This window comes from Phocoena phocoena, chromosome 17, assembly GCF_963924675.1.
Source record: "Phocoena phocoena chromosome 17, mPhoPho1.1, whole genome shotgun sequence".
NCBI lineage: Eukaryota > Metazoa > Chordata > Mammalia > Artiodactyla > Phocoenidae > Phocoena > Phocoena phocoena.
Genome location: NC_089235.1, coordinates 72,331,123 through 72,355,306, shown reverse-complemented (window position 1 = coordinate 72,355,306; position 24,184 = coordinate 72,331,123). Strand labels below are relative to the sequence as shown.

At 40.1% G+C, this 24,184-nt stretch overlaps 1 protein-coding gene across 3 annotated transcripts in view; it reads left to right on the top strand.

The window, feature by feature from the left end:
- The window catches only part of DNAAF11 (dynein axonemal assembly factor 11), an 81,174-nt gene that overhangs the window by 39,033 nt on the left and 17,957 nt on the right, over positions 1-24,184 (top strand). For 2 of the 3 annotated variants that reach the window (XM_065895410.1, XM_065895411.1), the window contains 4 exons: positions 2,064-2,141; positions 5,153-5,218; positions 8,531-8,600; positions 9,313-9,408. In XM_065895410.1, coding sequence (XP_065751482.1) covers positions 2,064-2,141; positions 5,153-5,218; positions 8,531-8,600; positions 9,313-9,408 — 310 coding nt within the window. The remainder of the gene's footprint in view (positions 1-2,063; positions 2,142-5,152; positions 5,219-8,530; positions 8,601-9,312; positions 9,409-24,184) is intronic. The other variant, XM_065895412.1, reaches the window with a different exon arrangement.

The following is a 24,184-nucleotide window of genomic DNA, read 5'->3' as shown; positions in this document are numbered from 1 at the left end:
TGGGAGGGAGGGAGACGCAAGAGGGAAGACATATGGGAACATATGTATATGTATAGCTGATTCACTTTGTTGTAAAGCAGAAACTAACACACCATTGTAAAGCAATTATACCCCAATAAAGATGTTTAAAAAAAAAAAAAAAAAAAAAAAGACATACAGATGGCCGTGGCACGTGAAAAGCTGCTCAACATCATTAATTATTAGAGAAATGCAGATCAAAACTACAATGAGGTATCACCTCACACCAGTTAGAATGGGCATCATCAGAAAATCTACAAACAATAAATGCTGGAGAGGGTGTGGAGAAAAGGGAACCCTCTTGCACTGTTGGTGGGAATGTTAATTGATACAGCCTCTATGGAGAACAGTATGGAGGTTCCTTAAAAAACTAAAGACAGAATTACCATATGACCCAGCAATTCCACTACTGGGCATATACCCTGAGAAAACCATAATTCAAAAAGACACATGCACCCCAATGTGCACTGCAGCACTATTTACAATGGCCAGGTCATGGAAGCAACCTAAATGCCCATCAACAGATGAATGGATAAAGAAGATGTGGTACATGTATACAATGGAATAGTACTCAACCATAAAAAGCAACAAAATTGGGTCATTTGTAGAGACGTGGATAGATCTGGAGACTGTCATACAGAGTGAAGTAAGTCAGAAAGGGAAAAACAAATATTGTATATTAATGCATATATGTGGAATCTGGAAAAATGGTACAGATGAACCAGTTTGCAAGGCAGAAATAGAGACACAGATGTAGAGAACAAACGTATGGACACCAAGGAGGGAAAGGGGGGGGGTGATGGTGGTGGGATGAATTGGGAGATTGGGATTGACATGTATACATTAATACGTATCAAATGGATAGCTAATAACAACCTGCTGTATAAAAAGAAATAAACAAACAAAATTTAGGAAGTTAAAAAAAAAAAGAAATTACCCAGCCCATAAAAACTAACCACCCTGTAACCTGGGGCCTTTTGACTTCTGAGATGGCCCACAGTCTGTCTGTGGAGTGTGTTTCTCTCTAAATAAATCCACTTCTTACCTAAAAAAAAAAAAAAAAAAAAAAAAAAAAAAGAATTGCCTGCAGTTCTGTCATCTAAACAGATTTGTCCATCTGATCTTCTAGAGCTTGTCCATATATGCCTTTTTAAAGTTTTTTATGTATTTTCAGTAGGTGTTTAAGTAAACAGAATTTATGTTCTACATTTTCTTTCATGTTATTCCATGAATCTTTCCTCTTTGCTCCATTTATTTTCCTCCTATCTCTGCCCCTTCGTGGTAATAAGAGTTAGCAGGCTTGGGTCCATCCTACCAGAACTTCCTCCACATGCTACAATCATATAAATGATTTCTGCAAACGTAGGATTGAGGGTCTTGTCTTAAAAACAAAAGTGGACTTAGATTTTATGTATTCTCACTAAATCATCATCAACACTTTTCTATAACTTTCTAGACGAGTAGGTAAAGAGTGAACACATTTTTCAATAGCTGCAAAATATTTCATAGCATGAATGTACCACAGTTAATCCATTCATTCCTCCATTGATGGACATTCTTGATGGTTCCAAGGTTTTGCCACTGTAGATAATGCCGTGATAGACATCCTTTTATGTCGGTCCTATGTACTGGTATTTTTATTTCTATAAAATAGATTCTATTTGGCATTTTAAAAACTGTAATTTTAACTAAAGTAGATGTATACACAAATGGGGAATTAACAGTTAGCTGAGTAAATCATGCATAAAATACTCATTTAAATATTCGTGGCTATCTCATGAAAAGGAGTTTTCTCCCCCATTCGAATTATCTGGCAAATTGTCTTGGTCACATTTTCGCTTTACAGATATAGATATAATCACACAGAAATTTGGCTCGATTGTCAGTTCCCATCAATGGACTTCATCACAGTGAATTGCTGATGTATTCACAAATACCTGATTAATTTTTCTTAAACTGTTTCACACATTAATTGCTTTTATATTATCTTTGTTTATTTTTTTTCTCTCTCCCGCCCCTTGTTCCCACCTATCCCTAATATTAAGTGAAAAAAAGAAGAAAGTGAAACCACCCAGGGTGCTGATCTCTGAGAATGGGAGAGCCCTGAATGTAAATGAGCCCAAGTAAGTGAGGCCGAGTGGAGACTTGAAGAAGCAGAATGTGTGGTGTTGGTCATACGATGGTTTCAATGACACGTTTGCTCTGCAGAGAATATATCTGACCACTCTTAGCAAACTTGATGAGCCTAATAAGAATGCCATTTTGTGTGTATTTGAAAGCAGAACATCATTATGCTTTCAAGTGTGTAATGTTATATTTCGTTTTCTTGGCATCCAAAACGTGACCTTGATGTATGGAAATCTTAGTTATTTCTGTGTCTCCTGAAACTTTGAACCATGTACAGTTTTATGCCTGAAAATTCCAAGTGCATTATTGTTGTGTTTCTTAATTTTTAAAACTCTGCCGTGAACGAGCTGGCTGAGGATCCTGATAAATCTCCTATACACCTGCTTTATGCTCTGGAACACATCTGCAAAGCATTGGAGAGCTAAGGAAAGAAATTGATATAAATACCTCAGTGGAGTTGATGAGAGAGGAAAAATACTCCAACTGGAGATCCTCGTGTATAGTAGTATCTATAGCTGATTTTTAAATTTTAAACTAGAAAGCAGGCGGAAAAGGCCTTTTCTAGTCAAAGTACAGACCAAAAAGCCTACGAACTCGATCTTGTTGGCTTTATTGCTCAGAACCTGTTTACTTTGATCATTTCGTTTGCTGTGCTGTTACCACAATAGAAGAGGTGCTGTCCTAAATCACTCCTAGGCGTCATTCACGTCACCTTCACAGCAGTCTTGTGTGGTAGGCAGTATTTCTTCTTCACAGGTCAAAAACTTGAACTGAGAGGTGAATGACTTGCCCAAGGCCACGTAGGTAATAGGTGGTGTGTCTGACTTGCCCGTGCTAGCCCATTTCTAGTGGTTTCCATGATCAAGTTCATAATCTCACCCCTGCCTCACCCCACCACACACACACACACGCACACACACACACACACACCCCTTCTTTATCCAGAAGTCATGAATGCAGCACAACACATGATGCTAATCCCTGGGGATACAGAAGTGAATATGACAGATTTCTGCCTTCAAGGAACTTAAAAATCTAGTGGGGAGACTGTCTCTCTTCAGGCTACAGCAGGGCTTGTGGGAGACCCTCTGGGCTCTGCGTGCCCCGAGTGAGACCACAGAAGCTTCTGCAGTCCCATCGTTTTTATGTTCCATGTTCACATCACTTCTATATTGTCACATCTTTTCAAATCTCAGCCAGCTACTTAACAGATTTGCCCAGATCATACTTTCCTTCTCCAAACAGGTTCTTCCCTTTGCTTCTGATTCTTTGACCCTACTACCTTCTCATCTTCTGCTTTGCTGGATCCTTTCCGTCTTGTCTCCTAAGTGCTCTGGGGCAAACTCCTCAGCTATCTTCTCTTTCCACATTCACTCTTTCGAGATCTCACCGAATCCCATGATTTCAACACTCTCCTTCCATTACTTACAACCAGACCCAACCTCTTCCCTGAGCTCAAGACTTGTATACGCCCCTAGCTGTCTGCTCTCATGTGTGGATATAAACTATGTGTCGTAGGCTTATCGTGGCTACAGCAGACATCCTCACTTCTATCCCCACAACCACGTACCGTCAGGTCCTCAGAGGTCCTCCAGCTCAGCAGTGAGCATCCACTGGGTATCAAGACCGAAACCTCGGATTCGTCCTCAGCTCTTCTCTCCCTCCTGTTATCAGTGAGCTCTTCCTTCAGAATTACCAGAATCCCACCCCTTCTCATTCACGCCATTGCCACCACCTTAGAGGAAGCCAGCCTCCTCTTGCCTGGACGGTTGCAATAGCCTGTTAAGTGGCACACACCCCCTCTCTTAAGGAAAATTCCTGGAAAGCACCAAACCACATTTTCTTTACGGAATTAAATCACATGATCTCATCTAGCTGCCAGGGAGGCTGGGGAATGTGGTCTTTACCCTGCAGAGCCATATTCCTCATTAAAATCAGGGACCCTGTTACTATGGATAAAGGGGGAGCAGACAGTGGGGAATATCAGTCTCTGCCATAGAAAACCTCCTTGAAATTACCTTTCAAGAGATACATGAAGGGAGAGTTTAAGCTGACGGCTGGAACATGGGGGAACAAGCAATCAAGGCAGAGGAGAAAGCATATAGAAAAGCACCAGAGATGAGATCAAGAATGCAGGGGTCATCTGAGCACCTGAAGAGGTCCCGCTCCGCAGGAGTGTTGAAAGCAAGTGAGAGTGACCGCCGCAAGCAGACATCCTGCTGGCAGCCACACCTGGGGGACAGTGTTACATTTCTCCAAACAATCTAGCCTGCATTCTTTAATATTGTTGGGGTATTGTACTTTGCAGAGTAATAAGATAAGTGAAACATTCAAAATAAAATTAACCAAGTAATTCTGAACAGTACATCGACAGTATGGAAGTTATACCTAGGACTCAATCTCAGGGTACAGTTGAGATTTGAAATCCTGCCTCCAAGGCTCACATGACCTCTTTCCCAGCTATGTCAGCCTCTCTGAGCCTGTTTCTTCTTCTATAAAATGGAAGTGATAGGTCATGGGCAGCATCTCAGCATTTCCGGGGGCTAGGGAAAGGTCACCAATGAAAGGAGAAGAAAAAAGACAAGACTGCTTAAAACTTAAGGAATGGAATGCTGGATAAGGGCAAGCAAATGCAACATGTAATTCCCCATCAATAATTCTGTGTTTTAGTTTGCTTCTTGCAAACCCGAATGCAATGGAAAAGAAAACTTTAACCACCAGGTGTCTCTGTCTCTGCACCGATGCTAATTTTTTTTTTTTTATGTAGTTCAGGATTCTCATATTGAAACAATGTAAATAGGAATAATTTATGAATATGTTGTAGGTTTCTGTTGAAATTTTTAAACTAACAGATTTTATTGACCAGCTACCAACATAAGTTTGTCGTTGAAGATTATGACATAGTTTTTATCAAATTTTCTTTTGATACTGGGATGGGGTTATCTATAAAGTATCGCTAAAAACATCTTCTTTCCCCCCCCCCCGCCCCAAATGGATTATTCCTTAGACTTGACTTCTCTTTGAGAGATGATGAAAAGCGTAACCAGCTCGTCCTGGACCTGGCTGTATATAGGTAAAGACCTTTTATTATGCATTTATTTCATGGCATTTCTTGCTATTTTCATTCTCAGTCACAGCCCCTTGAGTTCTTAAACATGAACAGCGGCCTCTTTAGCACCGGCTGCCACCTCTTCCCAGGCCACGTCCTACGTCCTGACTGGTTTCACCCCCGCACTCCCTGCTTGCTTACCCCTCATCCCCGCATCCTGAGAGCTGCTCTCCCCCAACCCACAACTGTCCACAGCTGTGACATTCACACCATCAGCCTGTGTCACCTTCCACGCTTCCTTGTTGAAGCCATTTAAAGACACCCGGGCCATCTGCCTCCCTCCTTGAAGATTCCAGGTCCTGGCTCACTTCCTCTGTCCTGCTGATGATTTCAGGATCCCCGTTCAGGACCTTTCTGCTTCTCCAGCCCTTTCAGACCCACCGATACCCCAGTACTTTTGTCCTTGTGCCTCCCTCTGCCTGTATCACTCTCACCCTAGGTGTCCTCATGCCCTTCAGGCCTCTGTTCAGATGTCACTTTATTATAGAGGCTTCTCTGCCTCACCATCCAGTATAGACCAGTACCACCCCTGCCTCAGCACGTCCTTCCACCTCTCCCTGCTTTTTTATTTCTACCTGACAAACTCTCAATTTACCTGTATTTTGAAAAATGTGTAGTTGAGGCAGAAACTTTTTTTGTTTTGTTCCTACCTCTTTATGTCTCTAACACCTAAAACAGTGCCTGACACCCGTTAGGAGCTCAGTAAGTACAGGAGTAAATGGATGAATGAATGAATGATTTTGACGATGGAATCAATGAACATTTACATTCATGAGTTGTAATAAAGGCATTTCTATTTTTGGGATTTTATTACATGCTCTATCTCATTTAACTTCTCAGTAACCCAGTGGCATGGGACAGATTGTTATCCTGGGATTACCCAAGGGGGGTGAGTCTTGTGAAAGTAAACATGGTAATTGGAGAAGCCACAATGTGAACCCTCAGTCTTAGGTCCAACTTTGTTTCTTTAACTGTGATAAAATACACATAACTTAAAATTCACCATTTCAACCTTTTCAATTGTACAACTCAGTGGCATTCAGTAAATTCACAATGTTGTGACCCCATTACCACTATCTACTTCCAGGAAATTTTCTCAGACATAAGGAAACCTCGTACCCCGTAAGCAGGCACTCTTCATTTCCCCCCTTCCCCTGGCAACCACTCATCTGCTTTCTGTCTCCATAGTTTGCCCATTCTGGGTATTTCCTGTAAATGAATCACATCTGGCCTTTGTGTCTGGTTTCTTTCACTCACTGTAATGTCTTCAGGGTTCATCCATGTTGTAGCATATTCGTGGCTGAATAATATTGCATCGAATGGAGAGACCACCTTTTGGTTTATCCGTTCACCCACTGACGGGCACTTGGGGTGTGTCCATCTTTGGCCGGCGTGAACGGGGGCCGGCTCTCGGTGCAGCCCTCCCTCATCACACTCAGCTGTGTCTCCCACGCCTCCAACAGCCCTTCTGCCCACTTGCTGCCAGGTCACCTGCCTTTAAGAAGCTCTGCCCTCCATGCCAGCCCTCCTCCAGCTGACTGCATGTTCTCTGTTGCTCCAACTCCCTGAGCTTCCCTTTCTGCTGTTTTTCAGTTAAACATTCCCTTTTTCATCCTTTTAAGTCCTTTCCATTTTTAGGCCTTATTCCTGGAGTTCAGTGAATGTGCACCTCTTTCTCCTTTTAGCTCGATTAGCTACTTAACATTAACCCTCAGATGAAAACTTTCCTCATTTCCCCGTGCATGTACCTTTTCAAGGACTAGTGATATTTCTCCTGTCTAAGTAGAAAAATCCTTCCATTCACATGATTCTGTCCAAACTATTACACTAAAATTCCTTGTTATCTTCACTGGCACATGGATGTATGCATGAAAGTTCATTCATTCATGTCTGCTTCCTGCTTCTATTCCTTCCAATAGCTGTAGAATGCCACGCACTGGGAGACTGTAACCAGCCTGTTCTGAATACAGTCCCTGCTCTCCTGGGTTTACGGGCCAGTGGGGATGGCAGACAATACATAGGCAGGCATCTAATAGGTAATTACAAAGGAAGAAGAGTGCCGTACAGGAAAAGGACAGAGTTCAGGGATGGAGAACAATGGTGTGTGTAGTCTGGTGGTTGGCGGTGGAGGGGATGGCTGGAGAAAAATGGAAAGCCAGGGACGTGAGCACTGAAAATTGAAGGATAAGATGTAGCGAGCTCTACAAAGGACCGGTAGAAGATTATTTTAGGCAGAGGAGAACAGCACATGCAAAACCCTTGTAGGTCGGGGCAGAGGAACTTTAGGCGGCCCTAAGCACGAAAAAGAATCTGTAATCCATAGTTAAAGCGGTAGATAATAAACATGAAGTTGTAGGAAAACCTGACTCTACTTTTTATTATTTTAATTTTTCATTAATTGTAACAATGCTTTATCACCACTAACTATGTACTAGGCATGGTGCACGTGTCTTCTTAGCAATCTTAGGGGATAGGCACTATTTGTATCCTCATTTTACAGGTGAGGAGACAGGCTTAGAAAGGTTAAGGAATGTGGTCCAGGGTAATAAAGCAGGAAGGGGAAGGTGGAGTCAGTCCTCACAAGCCTGTGTGGCTAAAACCTGAGCCTGTCACCCCTGTATCATCCTACCTGCCATGATGTTTGTGATTTTTGAATCATCGCTGCATTTTCAAATATTTTAACACGTATAAAAATAATCATTTGGCCAAACTTCTTATTTTAACGAGTGATGTGGAATCTAAACCTTTCCTCTGCTCACGAAGTATAAGAGAACAATTGCCCCCAATCCTGAGGTCATTGCCATAGAGGGAGAGGGCTGGGCTTGCTGGGCAGGATGGGCTTGCGGAGCCAGTCTTCCGGGAGAGGTAGGATGGGGCAGCTGCAGAACAGCTGCAGGGAATCGAGAGCCCTAAGGACGCAGGAGCTTAGTGGATTCAGCATTCCTGGCTATTCAAGTCAGCCTTAGGGGCTTAAAATAAAATATTCATGAAGGAACAAGGCAAGCCGTTCTCTGCAAACCTCTGGTGTTTCAGGCCGCAGATATTTTGGGGTAAGGGGCAATCAATGCCAAGTGTACTGTGGGTCTAAAAATGAAATTGCTGATATGTTGAATTTCCGGCGGTCTGGGCATGAATTTAAGATGAATATTCTAAGACCTGTTTAGCATGGAAACTGTAAACTTTCTTCACTTAAAATGGTCCCTTAAGTGGGACTTTGTATTTACACTTCTTTAAATGGTTTTGAAAATCATAACACTCGGTTGTTGAATTTTGAAGGTATATGGACACCTCTTTAATCGATGTTGACGTACAACCAACTTATGTGCGAGTGATGGTCAAGGGAAAGGTAAGTGTAACCCTATGGGCTGTTCCCATTTCAGAAGCTCAGCCTTGAATCAAACTAGCTTGCCTCAAAACAGATTTAAGTGATTTTAAAATAGAAAAAGAGAAACCCAGTCAGAGTGCTGTTTTTTTAGACACACGATTTTAAATGACGGGAGTGGTATGATAAAATTTGTATTTTTAACCTGTGTTTGTTTTGTTAGTACTTTTTTCAGAGCTGATAAGATGGTCATGTATGGGTAGCCTATGCTTGAAGTTATATTTAAATAATGTACCCATTTAAAATAATACACCCACTTAAATAATATACCCATTTAAAATTGTCGGTGGTTTCATTCACAGCAACTGTAACTTTATCACTTTTGAAATAGTAGTTTTTGCTGATTCTGAGCTTTCATGTCAGTTAGCTTGAAGACATTAAAATGGAAATGTGTTGATGTTTTATGACAAGAAGTTTTATCTATAAATCCTTTATCAGCCATGTTCTCATAAATGGACCAGTCACGATCTGTGACTAACTGTTCCTCAGACAATTAATTAAAATTCGTAAAATCGTTCATGCATATCAAGCATTGCCCATATTTTATTTTTTTCCTAATAAGCCTAAGCAGATTTTTAAAATAACGGTGAATCTTAAATTTGTAATGAAAACACCTCTTAAAGTAACCCCCTCGTGTAATACGCACTCACTCTCCACACTTCCTGTTTGCTTTCAGCCATTTCAGCTTGTCCTTCCTGCAGAAGTCAAACCTGATAGCAGCTCTGCTAAAAGAGCTCAGACAACAGGGCATCTGGTGGTCTACATGCCCAAGGTAGGTAGCCTCATTTGTTCAAACCTCAAGTTCCTAGAGGAACGTGGCCTGCCAGGGCTCCTGATGACTTGTGATCAAGGTCTTATGGGCTGAGAGAGCCAGAAAATGTACTTGGACCAGCTCAGGTAGGAGAACAAAGGCCTGTGAGAAGGGAGAGCTGGGACCGGGGCGCTGTGACTGTCGTAACTCCTCCTACCTGCAGTTCCCGCCTCCCAGCCTTCCTACCTGGCAGACCAGAGTGTGGAGGAGGGGTGCGTAGATCACAGGCGCCATGAGCATGCCCGGCACATGGTAATCAGTACTTTCCTTACCAATAACTTTGAAAGAAGATGTAGTAGGCCTTGGGTCTCTTAAAAAAAGTGTGGTTGAATTTCAAATATTGAGCTTACTAGATTCGTGACTTTGGGCAAGTTATTAACCTGGTTCTGGGCCTCTTTTTCCTAATATCGCTTTTAAGAAAGATAATACACATAAAATTCATAGCATAGTGAGCACTTATTGATGCCATCATTGTTGCTCTTTGTATTATTTTTATGATATGGACTAGATGATAGTTTTTTTTTTTTTTAAAGAAGATGTTGGGGGTAGGAATGTATTAATTTATTTATCTTTGCTGTGTTGGGTCTTCGTTTCTGTGCGAGGGCTTTCTCTAGTTGCACCAAGTGGGGGCCACTCTTCATCATGGTGCGCAGGCCTCTCACTATCACGGCCTCTCTTGTTGCGGAGCACAGGCTCCAGACACGCAGGCTCAGTAGTTGTGTCTCACGGGCCTAGTTGCTCCGCGGCATGTGGGATCCTCCCAGGACCAGGGCTCAAACCCGTGTCCCCTGCATTAGCAGGCAGATTCTCAACCACTGCGCCACCAGGGAAGCCCAAGATAGTATTTTAAACTAAAACTCTTTTTTGTCTTTTATTTGGAAGGAGAAGTGTTGTATATGTATTTTTTTCAGTTTTTTTTAATTGAAGTATAATTGATTTACAATATTGCGCTAGTTCCAGGAATACAGCAAAGTGTTCTGTTTTTTGTTTTTAGGATTTTTTTGCATATTACATTCCAGTGTAGGTTATTATAAGATAACGAATATAATTCTCTGTGTTTTGTAGTAAATCCCTGCTGCTTATCTATTTTATGGATAGTAATTTTTATCTGTTAATCACATCCTCCTAATTTGTCCCTCCCCCTCCCTCTTATGCTTGGTAAGTCAGACAGAGAAAGACAATACTATAAAATATGACTTATATGTAGAATCTAAAAAATAATGCAAGTGAATCTGTATACAGCACAGGAACAGACTCACAGACATAGAGAACAAAACTATATGTGTACTTTTTTTTTTTTTAACATCTTTATTGGGGTATAATTGCTTTACAATGGTGTGTTAGTTTCTGCTTTATAACAAAGTGAATCAGCTATACATTATATGTGTACTTTTGATATGGCTGACTTCTAATGACTGGTAGTGTTCCCTCCGCTGACTTTCAGACTCTAACTTTGATCTCAGAGCTGAATGTCTGAGACAGAAGCTGTTTAGAAGCCTGAACAGACTTAACATGGATAGATGACAATGCTGAAAAAACTTAAGGAAATAAAACTTTAAAAAAATTCATCTGTCTATATGGAATATTCCGATTCCTCAATACAGGCTCTGTGAATGAGTTAGGATGTTTTGTGCTGCAAGCTGCAGAAACTCCAAACAGAATTGGCTTTAACCGGAAAGAAGTGTTTCAACTCTTGTAACAAGATACGGAAGGTTGGGAGGGCCCAGTCAGGGGAGGGTCAGGCCCTTTCTGATATGTTAGCTCTGTACTCAGACCTGCTTCCTTCTTGACGTGAGCACTTCCTTCTTGACATGAGTTACATGAGTAACTGGGGTGACTTGCTTTCGTGTTCTTACCTTGCACAAAAATGGAAAGACAGAGAATCAGAGAAGGACCAGAGAGAGGACCTCTCCCATCGCCATGGAATAAAAGCTCCTCTGGACTGATCTGGCTAGTTTAGCTGAAGAGGCTAACAAATCCTGAGGAGCTTAACCCTGGACAATGAAACCAATCTCTGGCCAAAGAGATGGTAGTCCTTTCTTCGTTCCTATTATTTTATGTTTGGTTACTGTTACCTCATCCCATGAGCTAGGGGTAGGGTCAGCTTTGCCCCAGTCACTCAGGTTTCAAAGGGGAAGAGTAGATAAACCAGTCAACATGGGGTTCTCCTTGTGAGAAAGAAAAGGGACCTGGGGGACACAAAGATTATAAACTTGATTAACCAATAGGGTTTCTATGATGGTTTAATAATCCTTCATTTTCCCAAAGCCAGTTTTGTAACAGATTATGAGTAATCAGTTATGTATTTTTACTCTGAGGTAATAAGACAGCAAATACAATTTGTTGTCAAGCAATAAAACAACAAACACAACGGGAAGAATCGCATTGTCCTTGTTGACTACAACAAATTAAGGAAATGCTTCGATGCCAGTTAGAATATCCTATAGGGAAATCTAAGCGGTAACTCAATTACCTCAGTGTTTCGACAGAGACATCTGAATGACACTGCGATCAGCATTCTCCTTTCTTTTTTTTTTTTAAAATTTCCATTCTAACTGAAAAGCCAAAGATTAAATGGTAACTGCTATTTTCCTAAAAGGAAATCAAGACGTATGATTTGTGTATTTGTGTACCTTTTACAGGGTGCCAGGCAGTTGATCAGAAGACCTCTGCTATCTCTGCTTATGAATCTTTTAAATGAATACAACATTCTATTTCCGTTATCCTTTTTGTCTTTATATCTGTTTAAATCTTCATGTTACATACACATAAAAAGTATAAAAAATGGCTTATTAAAGAAAAGGCATTTTAGAAGTGTTTGGTTGAAGAGATAATTTACATAGAAAGAATCAGAATGGTTCTTTTTTTTTCTTAATAAGAAACTATGCGTAACATTTTTTCCTTTGAGGTATATACTTTTTTAAGATTTTAGACTACTGTCTAAAAGTAACATGGATGTGAAGTTATCTTTATTCCTTTTAATTATTAAATTATTAATTTATTTACTTTTATCATTTCTTTTATACACCTCTGTCATTATTCCTCCTAAAAGGTAGCTATTTCTTGCCCTGAATTAGTTGTTTTTGACTCATGAGTTAGGTATTTGTAAGGACTGTAAAGCTCAAAGAACAAAAGCTTTTTCTTAAAAATTAAATTTAAAAAGTCATCAAAAGTTAAAAAATAAAATTCTAACTTCACTTATGCTTACTTACTATTAAAAATATGTTACTAAAAGTTAACATCTTCATAATTCCTATTGATGGAAACAATTGAAGTACCGAAGTTTCATCCACTGAGTCGTTTTGTGTGTCTACCTTACTGTGTATTGCACAGGCTTCTACCTTACTGTGGCATTGTCCGTGTCTGACTTGCGTTATAACGACTGAGGCATCTTCTTGGAATTTTAAAGCATTTTGTAAAGATCAGGTGGACACTTAGGTATACTTTTGTTTCTTTCACAGAACAGTGTGGTCAATATGTTAAGTGATAACTTAGTACTTCCGGAAATATCTAATATAGTCCTTAGTAGTTTATAATACTTGGATACTCTAAATTAATGAAAAGAAGATCAAATTTGCTGTTTAGTTTTTCCTTCTTTGTGATAGTATTTGTAAAGAATACTTGTGAAAAGCTAATCTATTTGATGATGTCTGTGCTGTGATGATTATATTGTGTTTATCTGTGGAAATTCAGTGATTAACTTTGTATACATTTTTTCAAGGACACAATTTGTAATGGAATCCACAAAGTGCTCAAATATTTCTTATGATACATTTCATTCAGTATTTTGTCATAGATGTCAAATGGATCCTTTTCCCTTCCCTACCCCTAAATGAAGCCGGATCTATACAGACTGGGTGCCGATAAATAGGCAAGTTTCGTTAAGTCTGTTCCCTGTCACAGGGGTCATGGCTAGATATTCTGTTGCTGACCTGCTGGTGGGTTCTCCCAGCTCAGCTCCACATCCCAGGGACTTTCATCTCATGCTAGCTCTACAATACCAGATGCTTTCCAACATCTGCCACCAAGTCTGTAATCTGTGGGTTGATAGAATACACAGATATCACAATCCTTGCCATTCCCTACAGAATTCCTGTCTCCATCTGCCATCTTTATAACGTAACTCGTTATACATCACATCTCCCAGAAGGCCATCTCCTCCACCGTGATTTCAAGGGTTGATGTCTTGGCTAGAAGTGGCAAGTGGGGTAGTGGATGCAAAGGTACTCTGGCTTTCTCAGAAAGTGGCATTAGGGAATAGAAAGAAGGTCAACTGCCCAGGTAATAGAGGAGTAGGAAACATTCTGTGTTTCATGAGGCTTTTCTCAATCCTGCTCCACTTGTCGGTGGCATTTCTCTCTAGCTTCCGGCACTGTTGTATTCATTCGTCTTCGCTTTGGGGATTGGTGTAGAGTCTCAGTCTCCAGTGCCTTTTATTACATTAGATATATCCAGTCAAGAAACATGGACCTATGGGTGTCACCTGTCTACCAGAAATTCACTATTCTTCTTTGTTCAGCACAGCAGCCAAATGATCATTTTATAGTATATGTAAATCAGACCAAGTCTTGTTTTCTAGTCGTTCAGAGTTAAAAGCAAAATCCCCTGATAGCCTCCACCTGCCATTATCTCTCTGACGTTATCTTCTACCACTTTACCCTCTGATCATTCCAGCCACCTTGGCCTCCTCACTATTTCACAAATGTGACAAGCATCCTCCTACCCCAGGGCCTTTGCACGTACTGTTCACTCTGCTGGAATGCCCTTCTCCCAGATATCGTCATGATTTGTTCTCTCCCGTCTTTCAGGTGTTTTTTTTTTTCTTAAGTGTTATCTTACCATGGGGTCTTTCCTGATCCCGATATTTTAAAAGTTTCCCCTTCCCCATCCCAGTACTCTCTATCCCCTATTCCTGCTGTATTTTTCTTCATAGAACGTATCACCACTGGACAGTCCATGTATTTAGTTGTTTATTTCTTTGTCTATCTATCTCCCTCAACAAAAATTTAAGCTTCATGAAAGTAGGGACTTTTGTCTGTTCTTGTTACTACTGTGTCACTGGCACCTAGAACAGAAACTGGCAAAGAGTAGGTATTCAATAAATTTTTGTTGAACGAGTGAATGCATTAAATGCATCTTTAAAATATATTTTAATATTTAGAACACGAATCTCCCCTAATTCCTCTCCTCCCTCCTCAACCATTTCCTCATTGTTTTTCCATGTGTATTATTCCAGGTTAACTTTCAAATAATTTTATCAAATTCTGCCTCCAGAAATGCCATTTGAATTTTTATTGCTATTACCATTTAGAGAGAGTAAAAAGAGATGATTAAAGTAATGGGCTCTGGAGCCAGAGAACCTGGGTTAAATCCTGATACTTCTGCTCAGCAGCTGTGTGACCTTGAGCAAATTATTAATCCCTCTGTGCTGTGCCTCAGACTCCTTGTCCATAAAGTGATATTAATGATCATTCATACCTCAAAAGGTTGTTTTGAGGACTATATAAATTAATGTGTAAAGCACCTAGATGAGCACTTGGGACACAATACACACTGCATTCATGTTACTATTAATTAATATTACCCATTACTAGTAATCAGTATTGTCAAGTTAATCAATATTAATTCCTATTAGTAAATATTTTTATTACTGAGTTGCATTGAATTTATAGATTGTTGTGGGAATGAACTGATATATCTACGTAATCGGATCTGCACTACAATAATGTATTTTCCATTTATTACTCACATTTTATGTCCCTCAGAAGTTTTGCTTTGCACTTTTCTCTCTATAGATGCTACATATTTTCTAAAGTTTATTTATAGGTACTGTGTGTATGATTTTCGTTCCTATTCTGAGTAGGATTATTCCCCATGGCATTTTCTAAGAGTTTACACTTGGCCTTCAGTATATTTTCTGAAATGTGTGGTCAGACTAAGTGATATGTCCATACACAGTCTTCTCATCATCAGCCTGGAAGGGACTGACACATGATCTCACCACAGTCCAAGTTAACAAGATTTAACTGAAATGTTGCCTTCACGGAGAATCTTGCATTGTCATTCAATTAAACTCCCATCTAGGTTCTCAATTGACAAGTTCCAGGAACACTCCAAGAATATGCTTCATGATTTCCTTTGGGTGTTCTTTCAGAATAATTAACTGAGATTAAAGAAGGTACCATCTGAACTGAACAGCAAAATATATCTACAACTTCAGTTGGTGAACATCTTGCTTGATTCTGCTATATTGAGCACAGGAGACGAAGGTCACGTATTAAGGTCAATATCACACACGGTGATTCTAGAAAACACAGTCTCAGACTCCCTTTCCCTTATTATTTGGACACGTGTTTCTCAGTACTTTCTCTCTACTCAAATATGCTTGCAATGTACCCAACATAAACTCACTTTTATTCTCTGAATGTTAATTTCAAGAGGGTCTATAGTGAGGGCCTCCTGGTCATCTTGCTAGGTTTTCCTGTTCCATTCATACTTCTACTCTTTTAGAACATTACTTCTCATCCTCAGCCTATTCCTAAAACTTCCAACACTGAAAAAATAGACCCAATTAAAAAAAAAGACTCAAGGAAAAGCCACTTATCTTATCTGATGACATAAACACCAAGTCTGAATAGGTCTTATCATTCTTTAAAAAGAAGAAGAAAAAAATTTTAATTTCAATTTTAAGTGAAAATTTTAATATAAATCTTTAATTATACCTTTTAATGTTTTAAATTAAAATTTAATTTTTGTAAAATTTTTAATTTTCAAATTTTTTAAAAAACAGAAGAAGAAAAATGTAAATAGGCCCTACCAAATAAAAATAACGTATCACAAGGAAAAGGTAATACCATCCTGATAATCTAAAAGAGACCTACCTATCTTTGAAAATGATATCTGGGAGAGGACCTCCAAGATGGTGGAGGAGTAAGACGTGAAGATCACCTTCCTCCCCACAACTACATCAAAAATACATCTACATGTGGAACAGCTCCTACAGAACACCTACTGAATGCTGGCAGAAGACCTCAGACTTCCCAAAAGGCAAGAAACTCCCCACGTACCTGGGTAGGGCAAAAGAAAAAAGGAAAAACAGAGACAAAAGGATAGGAACGGGACCTGCACCAGTGGGAGGGAGCCGTGAAGGAGGAAAGGGTTCCACACGCTAGGAGCCCCTTCACTGGCGGAGACAGGGGGTGGGAAGCTTTGGAGCCATGGAGGAGAGCGCAACAGCAGGGGTGTGGAGGGCAAAGCAGAGAGATCCCTGCACAGAGGATCAGAGCCAACCAGCACTCACCAGCCCGAGAGGCTTGTCTGCTCAACTGCCGGGATCGGCAGGGGCTGGGAGCTGAGGCTCAGGCTTCCGAGGTCAGACCCCCAGGGAGAGGACTGGGGTTGGCTACGTGAACACAGCCTGAAGGGGGCTAGTGCACCACAGCGAGCCGGGAGGGAGTCCGGGAAAAAGTCTGGACCTGCCTAAGAGGAAAGACACCATTGTTTTGGGGTGTGCAAGGAGAGGGAATTCAAAGTACCACCTAAATGAGCTCCAGAGACGGGCGTGAGCCGCAGCTATCAGTGTGGACCCCAGAGATGGGCATGAGACGCTAAGGCTGCTGCTGCAGCCACCAGGAAGCCTGTGTGCAAGCACAGGTCACTCTCCACACCTCCCCTCCCGGGAGCCTGTGCAGCCTGCCACTGCCAGGGTCCTGTGATCCAGGGACAACTTCCCCAGGAGAACGCAATGCACCTCAGGCTGGTGCAATGTCACGCCAGCCTCTGCCTCCGCAGGCTCACCCCACATTCCATACCCCTCCCTCCCGCCGGCCTGAGTGAGCCAGAGCCTCCGAATCAGCCACTCCTTTAACCCCGTCCTGGGTGAAAACATATGCCCTCAGGCGACCTACATGCAGAGGCAGGGCCAAATCCAAAGCTGAACCCTAGGAGCTGTGTGAACAAAGAAGACAAAGGGAAATCTCTCCCAGCGGCCTCAGGAGCAGCGGATTAAATCTCCACAATCAACTCGATGTACCCTGCATCTGTGGAATATCTGAGTAGACAATAAATCATCCCAAAACTGAGGCAGTAGACTTTGGGAGCAACTGTAGACTTGGGGTTTGCTTTCTGCACCTAATTTGTTTCTAGTTGTATGTTTACCTTAGTTTAGTATTTAGAGCTTATTATCATTGGTAGATTTGTTTATTGATTTGGTCACTCTCTTCCTTTATTTTACATATATATATATATATATATATATATATTTCCTTTTTCTCTTTTTGTGAGCGTATAGGTTTATGCTTTGTGTGATTTTGTCTGTATAGGTTTGCTTTTACCATTTGTCCTAGGGTTCTGTCTGTCAGATTTTTTTTTAAAAATAGTTTTTAGCATTTGTTATCATTGGTGGATTTGTTTTATTGGTTTGGTTGCTCTTTTCTTTTTTTTTAAATTACATTTTAATTTTTTTATTTAAATAATTATTTCTTAATTTTTAATTTTAATACCTTTATTTTATTTATTTATCTTTTCTTTTCTCCCTTTACTTCTGAGCTGTGTGGCTGACACAGTCTTGGTGCTCCAGCCAGGTGTCAGGCCCGAGCTGCTGAGGTAGGAGAGCTGAGTTCAGGACATTGGTCTAACAGAGACTTCCCGGCCCCTTGTAATACCAATCAGTGAGAGCTCTCCCAGAGATGTCCGTCTCAATGCTAAGACCCAGCTCCACTCAATGACCAGCAAGCTCCAGTGCTGGACACCCCATGCCAAACAACTAGCAAGACAGGAACACAACCCTACCCATTAACAGGTTGCCTAAAAATTACTAAGTTCACAGACATCCCAAAACACACCACTGGATGCAGTGCTTCCCACCAGAAAGACAAGATACAGCCTCATCCATCAGAACACAGGCACCAGTCCCCTCCACCAGGAAGCCTACACAACCCACTAAACCAACCTTACCCACTGGGGGCAGACACCAAAAACAATGGTAACTAAGAACCTGCAGCCTGTGAAAAGGAGAAACCAAGCACAGTAAGTTAAGCAAAATGAGAAGACAGAGAAATACACAGCAGATGAGGGAGCAATGTAAAAACCCACCAGACCAAACAAATGAAGAGGAATAGGCAGTCTACCTGAAAAAGAATTCAGAGTAATGATAGTAAAGATGATCCAAAATCTTGGAAATAGAATGGAGAAAATACAAGAAACGTTTAACAAGTTCCTAGAAGAACTAAAGAGCAAACAAACAATGATGAACAACACAATAAATGAAATTAAAATTTCTCCAGAAGGAATCAATAGCAGAATAACTGAAGCAGAACAGATAAGTGACCTGGAAGATAAAATAGTGGAAATAACTACTGCAGAGCAGGCTAAAGAAAAAGTAATGAAAAAAATTGAGTACAGTCTCAGAGAACTCTGGGACAACATTAAATGCACCAATGTTCGAATTATAAGGGTCCCAGAAGAAGAAGAGAAAAAGAAAGGGACTGAGAAAATATTTGAAGAGATTGTAGTTGAAAACTTCCCTAATATGAGAAAGGAAATAGTCAATCAAGTCCATGAGGCACAGAGAGTCCCACACAGGATAAATCCAAGGAGAAACATGCCCAGACACATATTAATCAAACTATCAAAAATTCAATACAAAGAAAAAATATTGAATGCAGCAAGGGAGAAGCAACTAATAACATACAAGGGAATCCCCATAAGGTTAACAGATGATCTTTCAGCAGAAACTCTGCAAGCCAGAAGGGAGTGGCAGGACATATTTTAAGTGATGAAAGGGAAAAACTTACAACCAAAATTACCCAGCAATGATCTCATTCAGATTTGACAGAGAAATTAAAACCTTTACAGACAAGCAAAAGCAAAGAGAATTCAGCACCACCAAACCAGCTTTACAAGAAATGCTAAAGGAACGTTCCTAGGCAGGAAACACAAGAGAAGGAAAAGACCTACAATAACAAGCCCAAAACAATTATGAAAATGGTAATACGAACATACATATCAATAATTACCTTAAATGTAAATGTATTAAATGCTCCAAACAAAAGACACAGACTGGCTGAATGGATACAAATACAAGACCCATATATATGCTGTCTACAAGAGACCCACTCTTGTGTCCTTCGGACCTAGGGACACATACGGACTGAAAGTGAGGGGATGCAGAGAGATATTCCATGCAAATGGAAATCAGAAGAAAGCTGGAGTAGCAATACTCATATCAGATAAAATAGACTTTAAGATAAAGAATGTTACAAGAGACAAAGAAGGACACTACATAATGATCAAGGGACCAATCCAAAAAGAAGATATAACAATTGTAAATATTTATGCACCCAACATAGAAGCACCTCAATACATAAGGCAAATGCTAACAGCCATAAAAGGGGACATCAGCAGTAACACAATCATAGTAGGGGACTTCACACCCCACGTTCACCAATGGACAAATCATCCAAAATGAAAATAAATAAAGAAACACAAGCTTTAAATGACACATTAAAGAAGATGGGCTAAATTGATATTTATAGGACATTCCATCCACAAAGAACAGAATACACTTTCTTCTCAAGTGCTCATGGAACATTCACCAGGATAGATCATATCTTGGGTCACAAATCGAGCCTTGGTAAATTTAAGAAAATTGAAATCATATCAAGTGGCTTTTCCGACCACACCGCTATAAGACTAGATATCAATTACAGGGGAAAAAAAACTGTAAAAAATACAAACACAGGGAGGCTAAACAATACACTACTAAATAATCAAGAGATCACTGAAGAAATCAAAAAGGAAATCAAAAAGTAACTAGAAACAAATGACAAGGAAAACACGACAACCCAAAACCTATGGGATGCAACAAAAGCAGTTCTAAGAAGAAAGTTTATAGCAATACAAACCTACCTCAAGAAACAAGAAACATCTCAAATAAACAACGTAACCTTGCACCTAAAGCAATTAGAGAAGAATAAAAAGCCCCAAAGTTAGCAGAAGGAAAGAAATCATGAAGATCAGATCAGAAATAAATGAAAAAGGAATGAAGGAAACGATAGCAAAGATAACTAAAACTAAAAGGTGGTTCTTTGAGAAGATAAGCAAAATTGATAAACCATTAGCCAGACTCATCAAGAAAAAAAGGGAAAAGACTCAAATCAATAGAATTTGAAATGAAAAAGGAGAAGTAACAACTGACACTGCAGAAATACAAAGGATCATGAGAGATTACTACAAGCAACTCTATGCCAATAAAATGGACCACCTGGAAGAAATGGACAAATTCTTAGAAAAGCACAACCTTCCGAGACTGAACCAGGAAGAAATAGAAAATATGAACAGACCAATCACAAGCCCTGAAATTGAAACTGTGATTAAAAATCTTCCAACAAACAAAAGCCCAGGACCAGATGGCTTCACAGGAGAATTCTATCAAACATTTAAGGAAGAGCTAACACCCATCCTTCTCAAACTCTTCCAAAATATAGCAGAGGGAGGAACACTCCTAAACTCATTCTACGAGGCCACCATCACCCTGATACCAAAACCAGACAAAGATGTCACAAAGAAAGAAAACTACAGGCCAATATCACTGATGAACATAGATGCAAAAATCCTCAAGAAAATACGAGCAAACAGAATCCAACAGTCCATTAAAAGGATCATACACCATGATCAAGTGGGGTTTATCCCAGGAATGCAAGAATTCTTCAATATATGCAAATCAATCAATGTGATACACCATATTAACAAATTGAAGGATAAAAACCATATGGTCATCTCAATACATGCAGAAAAAGCGTTTGACAAAATTCAACACCTTATTTATGATAAAAACTCTCCAGAAAGTAGGCATAGAGGGAACTTACCTCAACATAATAAAGGCCATATACGACAAACCCACAGCCAACATCGTTCTCAATGGTGAAAAACTGAAACCATTTCCTCTAAGATCAGGAACAAGACAAGGTTGCCCAGTCTCGCCACTGTTATTCAACATAGTTTTGGAACTTTTAGCCACAGCAATCAGAGAAGAAAAAGAAATAAAAGGAATACAAATCAGAAAAGAAGAAGTAAAACTGTCACTGTTTGCAGATGGCATGGTACTATACATAGAGAATCCTAAAGATGCTACCAGAAAACTAGTAGAGCTAATCAATGAATTTGGTAAAGTAGCAAGATACAAAATTAATGCACAGAAATCTCTGGCATTCCTATACACTAATGATGAAAAATCTGAAAGAGAAATAGGGGATACACTCCCATTTACCATTGCAACAAAATGAATAAAATACCTAGGAATAAACCTACCTAAGGAGACAAAAGACCTGTATGCAGAAAACTATAAGACACTGATGAAAGAAATTAAAGATGATACAAACAGATGAAGAGATATACCATGTTCTTGGACTGGAAGAATCAATATTGTGAAAATGACTCTACTACCCAAAGCAATCTACAGATTCAATGCAATCCCTATCAAACTGCCAATGGCATTTTTCACAGAACTAGAACCAAAAATTTCACAATTTGTATGGAAACACAAAAAACCCTGAACAGCCAAAGCAATCTTGAGAAAGAAAAACGGAGCTGGAAGAATCAGGCTCCCAGACTTCAGACTATACTACAAAGATGCAGTAATCAAGACAGTATGGTACTGGCACAAAAACAGAAACATAGATCAATGGAACAAGCTAGAAAGCCCAGAGATAAACCCATGCACAGATGGTCACCTTACCTTTGATAAAGGAGGTGAGAATATACAATGGAAAAAAGACAGCCTCTTCGATAAGTGGTGCTGGGAAAACTGGACGGCTATATGTAAAAGAATGAAATTAGAACACTCCCTAACACCATACACAAAAATAAACTCAAAATGGATTAAAAGCCTAAAGGTAAGGCCAAACACTATCAAACTCTTAGAGGAAAACACAGGCAGAACACTCTATGACATAAATCACAGCAAGATCCCTTTGACCTATCTCCTAGAGAAAGGGAAATAAAACCAAAAATAAACAAATGGGTCTTAACGAAACTTAAAAGCTTTTGCACAGCAAAGGAAACCATAAACAAGAAGAAAAGACAACTCTTAGAATGGGAGAAAATATTTGCAAACGAAGCAACTGACAAAGGATTAATCTCCAAAATATACAAGCAGCTCATGCAGCTCAATAACAAAAAAACAAACAACCCAATCCAAAAATGGGCAGAAGACCTAAATAGACATTTCTCCAAGGAAGATATACAGATTGGCAACAAACACGTGAAAGGATGCTCAACATCAGTAATCATTAGAGAAATGCAAATCAAAACTACAATGAGGTATCACCTCACACCAGTCAGAATGGCCATCATCAAAAAATCTAGAAACAATAAATGCTGGAGAGGGTGTGGAGAAAAGGGAACGCGATGGTACTGTTGGTGGGAATGTAAGTTGATACAGCCACTATGGAGAACAGTATGGAGGTTCCTTAAAAAACTAAAAATAGAACTACCGTGCGACCCAACAGTCCCACTACTGGGCGTATACCCTGAGAAAACCATAACTCAAAAAGAGTCATGGGGCTTCCCTGGTGGTGCAGTGGTTGAGAGTCCGCCTGCCGATGCAGGGGACATGGGTTCGTGCGCCAGTGCGGGAAGATCCCACATGGCACGGAGTGGCTGGGCCCGTGAGCCATGGCCACTGAGCCTGCGCGTCCGGATCCTGTGCTCCGCAACGGGAGAGGCCACAACAGTGAGAGGCCCGCGTATCGCAAAAAAAAAAAAAAGAGTCATGTACCACAATGTTCATTGCAGCACTGTTTACAATAGCCAGGACATGGAAGCAACCTAAGTGTCCATTGACAGATGAATGGATAAAGAAGATGTGGCACATATATACAATGGAATCTTACTCAGCCATAAAAAGAAACGAAATTGAGTTATTTGTAGTGAGGTGGATGGACCTAGAGTCTGTCATACAGAGTGAAGTAAGTCAGAACAAGAAAAACAAATACCGTATGCTAACACGTATGTATGGAATCTAAAAAAAAAAAGGTTCTGAAGAACCTAGGGGCAGGACAGGAATAAAGACGCAGATATAGGGAATGGACTTGAGGACATGGGGAGGGGGAACGGTAAGCTGGGATGAAGTGAGAGAGTAGCATGGACATATATACACTACCAAATGTAAAATAGATAGCTAGTGGGAAGCAGATGCATAGCACAGGGAGATCAGCTTGGTGTTTTGTGACCACCTAGAGGGGTGGTATCGGGAGAGTGGGAGGGAGATGCAAGAGGGAGGAGATATGGGGATGTATGTATATGTATAGCTGTTTCACTTTGTGATAAAGCAGAAACTAACACAACATTGTAAAGCAATAATACTCCAATAAAGATGTTAATAAAAAAATAAAAAGGAAAAAGAAAATGATATTTGGCAGGAATCAAAGGGAAATTTTAGAAAACTTGGCAATTCTAGATAGGGTCCAAGAGGACATAGCAAGTGTAAAAATAGAGAATGGAGACAAGTAAGAATGCAAAAAGATGAGAGCAAAGGCAATAGTTAGAGATAAACAGGTGCTGAATGAGATAAGGAAGAACAAAATGGAAACCAGCACTGAAGTAGCAGAATTAAAGTCTGCAATGGTGATATTAAATAGAAGGAATGACATGGAAAACAAAGCAAATGTGGAAAATAGCTTGAAGAGCCTTCCTAAAATGTAGCTAAAGGACAAGAGCTAAAAACTATGCAAGATAT